The following is a 12288-nucleotide window of genomic DNA, read 5'->3' on the forward strand; positions in this document are numbered from 1 at the left end:
GTTGACTGTTTTAGTATTGGCAGAAGTAGTAAAAGGCTAACATTTCCTTTGATTTGTAGGAGGAGAGAAAGGGGGGAATAACCAATTCATATATATACACCCCCAGGGCACATTAACATAAATGTGAATGATTTACTTCTATGGGTGCTAGCAAATATTAATTTGAGTGACTCTCACTCATTATTTGTATACATTATAAACTCTGAGGAATAAACTATGTACATTCTCAATTTCACAGGGATCAAATGTGCCCTTAAAGCCTAATGTAAAATGCATTTACTAAATACTAAAATTAAATTCAGCATTTTAAATTTAAGAGATACATGAAAGGCAATTTATATGGCATGCAAATTTTAACTATTTTTCAGTGGAGGAAAAATGAGAGATTTCTAAGCAGGAAAATTTTAAAAAAGTAAGACAATTTAAAGTAACTTTTTCATGGAAAGTTTTATATAATAACTAAAAGAGTTGGCATGGGTTCCTAAATCCTATCTTAAAAACTGCATCAAAATTAGTCTAAAAAATAATCTTAATTCATTAGCTAAATGTATGCAAAAAAATGAAACAATTGTTTTCAAATGTTTTCTTGTCAAAGGAAACATATTCTAACACTATCTAAAAATGTTCTGATGTGCATGTTTTATCAGAGTAAGAGATTTAGATTAAAAAGATCTTAAGGTAGCAAATGGCCTTGAAAAAGAGACCAAAGCACCTGATTTTAACCACCCACACAATAAAAACATATTCCAAACTTACAAAACCAACAAGACTAAAGAAGATACATAAGGCAGCCATCAAGTTTCTTTATGAATCCACAAGTCTACTAAACTGACCCATAGCTAATAGCAATTCTCATTCATCCTGAGGTTACCTTCCTGTTTCCCAAATTACTAAACTAAAAGAATCCAGCAAACCATACAAGCTAGCAGAGTCCCAGACTCCAAAGTAGATGAGAAAAGTAAGGAAGGCAGAACATTAAATGTTTTTAATATACACTATAACCTAATTTTCTTTAGAACAATACGGACACTACTTCACTATTTGATCTAGTTTTCATATGTAAATATATGATTATTTTCTTAGATTTGTAAGATACAGATTTGTAAGATAAGATTCATAAGATAAAGGAATACACCAAAATCATCCACCCACTCTATATACTATCATCCTAATAACTTTACCTAAACGAATGTGAGCCAGATGTATCACTTTAGCTAATGCTTACTTAGCATTAACTAGCATTAGCATTAATTAACATTAGCATTAATGCTAATGCTTAATGTTAAAATGTAAATTCATGCAAAAAACTAAAAAATTTCTAGTCAGCCCCTTCAAACTTTAGTCCTCAAAAACATTTAAGTTGTTAAACTTCCACAAAACATAAAAAAAGATAAAAGACATATGACCAAAGAATCAAGTACGTTACAAGCGTAGTTAAAATTACTGTCTGCCTTTAATGTTAATCTTACTACAGTAGTATCATTGGATAGACAAAAATAATCTACTGGAATTAAAGACATAATCAAAGAAAAAACTATCTCATTCATAGGTCTTTCCAATCAATACCTACACACCAGAAAGTTGGCATGGCAACTAGGAAGGGCCCTTCTTGTGAGACCTCCATTTCATCTAAGATGTTATTTCAATGCAAATCTTTGTAAGTAAATGTTCATTAAAACAAGACTATAAAGTTGACGAAACACTATATAACCAATTCTCTGACAATTATTGAATGTATTTTCAAACTGAAATATCATGTAAGGCCAACACTATTCTCACTTAAAAATCACTATTTAGTATTTGACTCTTCTTAATAAAAGAGAAACAGTATAAGGGAAAACAAAATTCATCTCAAAAGTCCCTCTCCTTTCCCCTCCCAACACCTCCATCTTCCTGGCAAACACATGCTGCCTAACCTAGACAACAGACTTAAATAAGGAAAATATTTTGTTTCTTTTCTATATCCTTTATCTGAAAAATTAGTTTTAAAAATGTTAATTTTCCTGGAAAGCTATACGTAACAGTAGTAAAAGTAGATTTCTAGTGCTGGCCAAAACCTTTTGGAAAAGTAATACTCAAGCTCTAACAGACTGAATAGATTAGTGGTATTAAAACTTGAACATAGGCCGGGTGCGGTGGCTCACGCCTATAATCCCAGTACTTTGGGATACCAACGTGGGTGGATCACAAAGTCAGGAGATGGAGACCATCCTGGCTAACATGGTGAAACCCTGTCTCTATTAAAAACACAAAAAATTAGCCGGGCATGGTGGCATGTGCCTGTAGTCCCAGCAACTCAGGAGGCTGAGGCTGGAGAATCGCTTGAACCCAGGAGGCAGAGGCTGCAGTGAGCCGTCGTGCCACTGTACTCAGCCTGGGCAACAGAGCAAGACTCCGTCTCAAAAAAAATAAATAAGTAAAAAAATAAAAACAAACCACCTTGAACATGCATCAGAATCACCTGGAGAGTCTCTTAAAACACACAGATTGCTGGGCCCTTCCCCTAGTATTTCTGATTCAGTAAGTCTGGGGTGGGACCAGAAAACCTACATTCCCCTAAATTTCCCAGATGATGTTGCTGGCCCAGGACTATACTATGAGGATCACTGGATCTGATTCTAAGCTTCTCTCCTAATTTCACTGCTGAGCAATTTAATACAGACTAAATAAATCCCATTCCAAACTTTTATGAAACAAAAGCATCTACCTGTGACACTTAAAAGTACTATGAGAGCCTATACCATACGGCATTCTCAAAAGAGAAGATGATTTATTTCTGGTTGAGACAGGGTCTCACTCTGTTGCCCAGGGTGAGTGGCATGATCACGGATCACTGCAACCTCTGCTTCCCGGGCTCAAAGCAATTCTCCCACCTCAGCCTCCCAAGTAGCTGGGACCACAGGTGTGTACCACACCATGCTCAGTTAATTTTTTACATTTTTTGTGGAGACAGGGTTTCGCTATGTTGCCCAGGCCGGTCTCAAATTCCTGGGCTCAAGCGATCCACCTGCCTCAGCCTCCCAAAGTGCTGTGAGTACAGGTGTGAGCAACCATGGCTAGCCTTAATTTTTGCATTTTTTAATAAAGATGGGGTTTCTTCATGTTGCCCAGGCTGGTCTTGAACTCCTGAACTCAAGCAATCTACCCGCCTTGGCCTCTCAAAGTGCTGGGATTACAGCAGTGAGCCACCACACCCAGCTTAATTTTTCCAGTATATAACACATACACTTAAATGTAAAAGTGGGTGGGGGTAAGACCTGAAATCCTATTTGGGAGATTGAAGAAACTGAGGCAAAGAAATAGAAACGCAGCATCCCTGTTAAACATCATATTAAAAAGAATTTACCCACACTAAAAATTCCCACAAAATTAATAGTGGGCTTTGTACTCACAAAAAACTAAACAAAGATTGTCTATAAACTCATTCTCAATGTAGTCTGTCATCATTTTATTATAACTAAGGCAAAACAGTTTCTGACATGGGTCTCAATGATCCCTGTCTGCTGGTACTTATGTCCTGTCCCATGTAGGGGCTGGACATTGTGACTTATTTCTACCACACACACAAAAAAACCCAAAGACTGTTACTTCCATGACTAGGTTACAAAAAAGTGATTTCTATTTTACTGGCACCCTCTCTGTTGCCTTCTTGGCTTATGTGCTTTGATTAAGCAAGCTGACATTATTAGATGCCTACACCAGTGAGGAACTGAAGCCCTGTCAATCCAACAGCCTAGAAAAACACAAAATCCTTTTAACAAAGAGGTGAGTGAGCTTGGAGACAAATACTTCCTTAGTCAGGCCTTTAAAGAAGACTGTAAGGTCTGAGAGAGACCTTAAAGTAGAGGATCCAGCTAATCTATCCCAGATTCTTCACCCATGAAAACTGTTCAATAATAAATGTATGTTGTTTTAAGTTACTACATTCTGGAATAATTTGTTATACAGCAGTAGAAAACCAATACATGCAATAACCATTTATCTTTTCTCTATTCAAATTCAAATGAAAGAAAAAAATGGCAAAATATGTAAACTACACTTCGTATTTCTCACTAGTAAATTGCAAATTCCATCGGCAGTGTTATTTAAGAAATAAACTTGATCACTTTCCTTAAGTCTCATGATTTGTATTTCAAAGCCTTGATCAAACTCAGAAGTTTGACTCAAAAAGAGTAGAAAAGGCCAAGGTTTACAAAAACCTTTAAATATCACCTTCTACCAAAAATGCTTCTCTATGTAACAGGATTTTAAAAACTAAACACAAACAAAAACATACGCACACACATGTGTATCATCTCATCTACCATCCACCCTTAAATACAAACCAGAATGTAGAAAGAATATGGCAAAACCAGTATTTCATAATTAAAACAATTACAAGGTGCAAAAAAAGATTTAAGCTATTTTTAAGAAAAGTGTTAAAAAGTGGTATGTTCACACAACAAAGTAACCAAAAATTTACCAGCATACTTCATGTCTAAAAGGTAAAAAAGATAATTTTACATAAATTATAAAATGGACAAACTATGTTACCTTTATTAGGATCTCTTACTCTTCTATTTTATAAAATCTAAAGCCTACAGAAAATAAACTTCTTACACAAAACATTTATGATAGAAGTATCAATGTTTTTTAATAGAGAACTTGTAAAGAAATTATCTCTACCAGCTTCCACATAATCATGAGACGATCAAAAGAGCAGTGTAAGCAGAAGGCAGAAATAAAACTAATTAGATTCGACAAAATGTGGTGTCAATGATGTATTAAAAATGTAACCATTATAAAGGGTGCATCGTGGAGGAGAAAGCACATTTAAAAATCAACATCCTAAGAAAGCTTTTAATCTCCATTACATTTAAATAAATTTTAATTGTGCCAGAAAATTCTATTTATTATAATTAGTATTGCTCTGTTTTGAATTTACTGAAAACACTGATAGGCAGGCTTTTATAATTAAATATAGAAAAACACAAGAGTAAATACAGTTTTCAAAAACTTTAAGGAATTCTTTTTTAAAGGTAGCTCTGGAAAATGCTTACATTTCTGGCAAACAGTGCCAGTTAATTTGAGGTAATCTGTTGAGTAAAACAAAAAATCCATGGTATTATAAAATTAGCTTAATAAACGTTACAGTCATAAAATAGTTTCTCAATTAAAGGGATAAAAGTGTACTTCCTCAAGGGCACTGATAATATTCATCCAATATAGGCCAAGCTTCTGCCAAAGCAGTATTCTCAACGTTTTGTCCAGGAATTCCTGGGGGTCCTTGAGACCCTACTGAATCTGCCAGGTCAAAACTACTTTCATAAATTTACTAAGCTGTGGCTGGGCGAAGCGACTCATGCCTGTAATCCCAGCACTTTGGGAAGCCGAGGCAGGCAGATCGCTTGAGGTTGGAGTTCGAGACCAGTCTGACCAACATGGAGAAACCCCATCTCTAACAAAATTATGAAATTAGCCAGGTGTGGCAGTGCATGCCTGTAATCCCAGCTACTCGGGAGGCTGAGGCAGGAGAATCGCTTGAACCTGGGAGGCAGAGGTTGCAGTGACCTGAGATCGTGCCATTGCACTCCAGCCTGGGCAACAAGAGCAAAACTCCATCTCAAAAAACAAAAAAAAAATTTACTAAGATGTTATTTGCCTTTTTCATGCTCATTCTCTTACAGTGGAGTTTCCAGGGGCCACATGACTTGTGATATCACAATAGATTTAATGTGAAAACACACAGGAGAAACCAGCTTTTTTCTACTAAGCCACACCAAAAGCGTAAAATAAGATGACTTCCCACTAAATTTTTAAAATTATTCTAGGAAAAGCACAGTTATTTTTCATAAGAAATTTTAAAATGTTAACATGTAATGAGTGTATTATGCATATCTCTAAACTAGTATTTTAATTTCTCAGTTTTAATTTCTAATATTAAAAAACAGATAAAACATACGTAAGTAGAAACTCTTTGGGATCTGCATCAATTTTAAAGAGTTTAAAGAAGACTGTAACTAAAAAGTTTGAGAACTGCTGTGCTAAAAAACCAGACTGCTAACGGAAAAATAATCTAATGAGAATGCAGGACTTAGAGCAAATGCAGAATGACCCTAGATATGAGCAACTCGCCGCCCGCCCCCACCCTCTGACCCAATTCCTATATATCATTCCTAACCCAAAATTAACATATTTAAGAAATGTTTATTTTAAAGTTCATGAAATTAGTAGTACTAGATGACTAGTCAGACACTGATACAAGACAACAGTCTTTTAGGAAGAAATCTACTTCTTTCTAAAATGCAGAATCCTACATATCTCATATCTAGATAAACAGTTAAACCCTACAGCTAACTTTAAAAGCAGGGATGCCTGGTTTGTGGTCCAGAGTAGTTGGGCTATATCTCAGTAAAGCAAAGACCCTTCTTCAACTCAGCAGAATTCCACTACTGGGCTACATTTCAATTGTTCCCAAGACCCACAGAACTAGTCATTTGAGGCTTATAAGAGTTCATACAAAAACAAATGAGTTTAACTGAATTTGCCTTCTATTCTTCAGCAAACTCTACTACAAAAAAAAAGAACATCAAATATGATGACACTAAAGTAAATTAACATTTAAAAGCCTAAATTAAAAGCCTACCATAAAGTTAGCTCGTAATCATTAAATTCTATTATTTTAGAAACAAACAAAGTCAGTCAGTCACAGATAGACAAATGCATGATTCCACTTATATGAGGTACCTAGAATAAGGAAACTCATAGAGACAAAAAGTAGAATAGAGGGTACAGGGGCTATCCTTAGGAGGGAAGGAGCTTAGAGGGCACAGAGTTTTTGCTGGAGATGATGAAAAAGTTTTAGGTACAGATCATGGTGATGGTTACATAACATTGTGAATGTATTTAATGCCAATGAACTACACATTAATAAATGGCTAAAATGACAAATATATTGTATTTTACCACAACAAACAAACACACCAAATCACCTACCCTATAACAATACTTCCAATTTTACAGTTTTTCTTCCAATACACAAGTATTTCAAAACTGACTTCTTCAGCTAAACACAGACATCTTAACACAACTCAGGCAAACAGTAAAAACCTTATTCAGATTTTCAAAAATCTGATGACTGTTCCTTATAATCTCCTTAACTTCCCTACCCACCAATACGTATGCATGTACTTCAACATGAGAGAAATGCTTTAAAAAAAAAGTTTCTAAGACATGTTACTGTGACAAATACACGTAATCCCATAATACAATTTTCTGGATATAGGTACTGATTCATTTCAACATAGTTAATAAAGAAAACAGGCTTTCAAGCAAAACTGCCTTGGTTAGAATTCTGGTTTTACTATTTTCTAGCTATTATTTAGATGGCTTATGTCCCCGCTTCCTCAGTGCAAAATTAGAATAATATCTACTTCAGATATTGTTCAAGAATCAAATGAGTGAATACATGCAATGTGCTCAGATAGTACCCTGAAAAGTTAGCATCCAATAAGTGTTAGCTATTATATCTATTATTACTCAGAAACAGTATGAAACCACTCTAATGTATTTCTGAAAAAACTTAGTACAATGGAAACTATTTTCTGATTCACAAGAAAATGAAATAACAAATTTTCTGAAAATTATAAAAGAACCAAATTAGCCAGTATTTTTTTTTTCTTTTTCTTTTTTTTTTTTTTGGTGAGATGGAGTTTCGATCTTGTCACCCAGGCTGGAGTGCAATGGTGTGAGCTCAGCTCACTGCACCTCTGTCTCCTGTGTTCAAGTGATTCTCCTGCCTCAGCCTCCTAAGTAGCTAGGACTACAGGTGTGCGCCACCATGCCCAGTTAATTTTTTTGTATTTTTAGTAAAGATCACCTGACCTCAGGTGATCCTCTCGCCTCAGCCTCCCAAAGTGCTGAAATTACAGGTATGAGCCATCACGCCTGGCCCAGTATTTGTTTTCAAGCTACTATTAGTATGGCTGCAGGGAACCACGATAAATACTTTTGCGCTTCCAGACATCTCTTCTTTCTTTATTGTATTCTAATATATAAATCTCCTCTACTCTTCATACAAATCTATTATGGCCAGAAATACTTTGCGCTCTCTGTGTTACTAACAAAGTTTCATATATGTTTGTAGGTGTGTGTTTAAGGGGGAGAGGAGGCAATATATTTCTCCTCTTCTGTGAACTATTTGACAGTGAAAGTTCTTCAAATGAGAGTTATCTCTAACACCTTATAATTGTTAAACAGTAACTATCTACTTATGCAATAAGCCCTCTGTAAATTTGCAAGAGTCAATCACAAATTGTATCATCTAAACCAGGGAATTTCTTTCTAAGAATGAATAATAATAATTATGCTGGAATAGAAAGTATAAAGTAGGACTCTTCCAGGCAAATCAGGATGTATGGTCACCCTACTTATTAAAACAAAACAAAACAAAACTAGTAGCATCCTAAAATACGGGAATAAAATATCATTACTATACTTATCACATTTTGGACTTTAGTTTTAAAAACATTAGACGTCTAATGTTAAAAAGGCAACATTAAAATACACTGAAATTGATTCTTTAAAAAATATTTTTTCCATTTTCTTTTGATTATTTCTGAAGAAAGCAAAAAAACAAGACAGTTTATCTAAGAAAAACGGAGTATCTTTTAAGGCAATACTTTAAAAAGACTCCTGAATCATAGCTTTCTTTCATTAGCTGCTTATGATTCTTAAGGTGATTTAAATTACAACAAACTACGGAACATAGTGTAATCATGTGGTTCTGTGGTAAATGGCAACTGAAAACTACAGCTTTAAGCATGGCAGCTGGCATATATCTATGCAGCCGTACTGTTATTCAGAGCTAGTGCCCATCCTGATCGAATGTACCAGGTATGAATCCGAAAATCATCTTTGCTGTTATGGATACACACATATGTCGTTAACTCAATTAGCAAACACATTAGGGAATGCCAAGTACATACAAGACTATTGTGACTAAAACTGTAGGGAAACATAGAAATACACAGCCTGTATGCTCCCCAACAGCTCACATTCTACTGAAAAGAAGGAGCAATTCAGAGAGTCTCAACTTCAAATATTTGGTTTTAAACAACTGGTATCCTGCTCAGCATATATACCAGCATTAGAATTCATTTGAGTCTGTACTCATTAAATACTCATAGAACAGCATTGAAATATAAACCAAGAATAAGCATCAAAGGAAATCTGGATTTTAAAATACAGAAAGCATGTAGCTGAGAATTAAGTAGAAAAACAGATTAGGCAAAAGAAAAATAATTAGCCGCACTCTATAGTATAATGTCATTAATAACCTAAACACTGTTCAAAGATTTGTTATACTTATGAACAAAGGTTACATGAAAAAGAAATGGTCAGGGGTAGTGGTTCATGCCTGTAATCCCAGTACTTTGGGAGGCCGAGGAGGGCAGATAGCTTGAGGTCAGGAGTTCAAGACCAGCCTGGACAAGATGGCGAAAACACCATCTCTACAAAAAATACAAAAAAGGCCGGTATGGTGGCACATGCCTGTAGTACCAGCTACTCTGAGCCAAGAGGATCACTTGACCCTGGGAGGTGGAGGTTGCAGTGAGCCGAAACCGCACCACTGCACTCCAGCCTCGGCGAAAGAGTGAGACCCTCTCTCAAAAAAAAAAAAAAACAAAACAGTAATTTTATCACTTTGAAAAAAAGTAAACTCCCAGATAATGCCACTGCCTATCTATAGCAATTACCTCTGTAGCAATATTCTACAGAGTTTCTGAATATTCTTATACCAGCTAAGTATTTGTTGTTATTAATTCATACCAATTCTGTCCTAGTTACTTTAATAATTAGTACTAAACATATAAAATGTTAGCCATCTGGGGATATACTATATTAGTAAATAAGGAAATCCTTTCATTTTGTCATTTGTGACAACATGCATGAACCTGGAGGACACTGTGCTAAGTGAAATAAGCCAGACACAGAAAGACAATTACTGTACAATCTCATTCATATGATCCAACTCATAGAAGCAGAGAGTAAAATGGTGGTTACCAGAGGCTGGGGGCCATGGGTGAGGGAGGGGAGATGATTTTCAAAGGACACAAAAGTTTCAGTAAAATGGGAAAAAAAGTTTTGGAGCTCTACTGTACAGCATGGCAACTATAATTAATAACTGTATATTTCAAAACTGCTAGGAGAGTAGATTTCAGAATGTTCTCTCCACAAGAAAATGGTAAGTATGTCAGCCAATGAATATATTAACTTGATTTAATCATTCTACAACATAGACATGATCAAAATATCACACTGTACCCCATTAAACATATACAAGTAATACCGTCAATTAAAAATAAAATTTTTAAAAAGATTTTTAAGAATAAAAAAGAAAATTATTTCAAATCACTTACTACCTAGTAAAGTAATATTACAAAGGAATCCAGCAGGATTATTAACACAAACATTAATAATTTTTTAGTATCATTAATCAAATATGTTAAAACATTATTTCTTTTATTTATCTAATTCTTTTTCAGAGGACAAAGGATTCATATAGAAATCACAGAAGTCCTCATTTTGAATCACCTAAGTCCCCTTTCATTTGGTTATTACTCAGCATATTAAAGACACAAGAACCACAAGTCAGCCCCAACTAATGAGTGGTTTCTGCTCAATCTATTTGTTGGAACAAGAAATTCACTGAATTTAGAAATACTAATGTTGTCTAGAATAAGGACCTCAAACCTATATTACAACCTCCTCCTCCCTCTATTTTTGAGACAACAGACCCTCTAAAGCCACAAGTCATTTTTTCATATTTTTCCATACTTTTTGAGAGTAGAGGTGACAGTGGAAGGAAATCAAAGGCACTGAGGATGAAAGACAGAAGCAGTGGCTGACATTTAGAGGCCAAGGATGAATATGTTAGGGAAGGACTATTCAGACCCTGTATTTGGTTCTGTACTCCGATCACAACTGGCACCTTAAAACAAAGACAGCTCTCTTGCAAATAAAAGTGAGTGAGAGTACATGGCTCTCCAGTATAAACTGATTTTATTAATAGGAAGTAAAGCCTAATACATGTCTTTCATGTTGCCCTGATGAGGATAAGCAGCTATTTTTTCATCATTTACTACTAGCTTTCTCCCTGGGAAGAAGTTATTATTCTTAATCAATCTTGCTAGTTTCATAAAAACTTGGTTAAGGCAGATAAAGATTAAAAACAAAGTAAGAGAGGCAACCAGATGAAAAATTCAAATAAAAATAAAATTTGGGAATTATTTGTGAGTTTATTCTCTATCACCACTAACCTGGTTTTTAATTAGTAATCAAAAGTAGCTATAAATATGATAAACATTTATATCACTTTTGTTTAAAAGAAGTAAATACCAGGCACCCACTAGCAGTCTCCAAAAAGGAAACCAGTATACAGAAGACCAGACTGAAATATTAATTTCAATCTCTTCACAAGATAAAATGTTTTTATCTACTCCCATCCTAAAAGTATCTTTAATGCTTCTTTTAAAACAAATTAACACTGGTAAAGTTTATAACTGAGTATGGATTTATACATATCCTATTAGCAACTTAAGTTTGGGGATCATTATCATATTTTTGAATCACAAGATTGGTATCTGTATATTCTTCTCAATTTTAGAACACTGTCTCTTTCCTATACTGTGAAAAAGCAAGACACATATATATCTGTTTCAGTGTGAATCTGTTAAAGATAAACATAATATCTATTACTTTTAATGTAATGCGATCAAGATATTATTTTAATTGTCAAAAATTTAAAAAAACACTCGCAAGCTATTTTTCTTTCAAAGTCAAATGTCTTATTTACTATTTACCCGGTGGTGGAATCAGAGGTGGAGCAGTGCTGACAGTCGGAGGAGGTGGAAGAAATGGAGGAGGTGGAAGGTGAGTGGGAGGAGCTCCTGGAGGGAAAAACGGAGGTGGTTTGCTAAAATTGTTGTCTACTTCAGTAGCAGATCTTTCAGAAAGGACCTAAAATTAGAACACAGTTAAATAAACAGATGCATAAATACTATGTAAGATTAATCTTAGTAAATTAACTTCATTTAATCTAAGAAACAAAGTAAATGGTAGTTTAATTCACATATATGTATTTTTGCAGGGAGAGTAATAGTTCTATATGTGTGATATGTGCATACATATGCCTATGTGAGCATACACACACATATACTTTTTAAAATGTGCATATTCAAATCTTAAGAAAAAACAACTGGCTCATTACCAAAAATTTCTTAATAAAAAGTAAGTAATAAAAACACC

The 12288-nt window shown here is 34.7% G+C and overlaps 1 protein-coding gene across 32 annotated transcripts in view; it reads right to left on the reverse strand.

The window, feature by feature from the left end:
- FIP1L1 (factor interacting with PAPOLA and CPSF1) overlaps positions 1-12288 on the reverse strand; it is a 73427-nt gene that overhangs the window by 14557 nt on the left and 46582 nt on the right. For all 32 annotated transcript variants that reach the window (XM_078001945.1, XM_078001939.1, XM_078001937.1 and 29 more), the window contains one exon: positions 11844-12000. In XM_078001945.1, the coding sequence (XP_077858071.1) occupies positions 11844-12000 (157 nt within the window). The remainder of the gene's footprint in view (positions 1-11843; positions 12001-12288) is intronic.

This window comes from Macaca mulatta, chromosome 5 (genome assembly GCF_049350105.2).
Source record: "Macaca mulatta isolate MMU2019108-1 chromosome 5, T2T-MMU8v2.0, whole genome shotgun sequence".
Lineage (NCBI taxonomy): Eukaryota > Metazoa > Chordata > Mammalia > Primates > Cercopithecidae > Macaca > Macaca mulatta.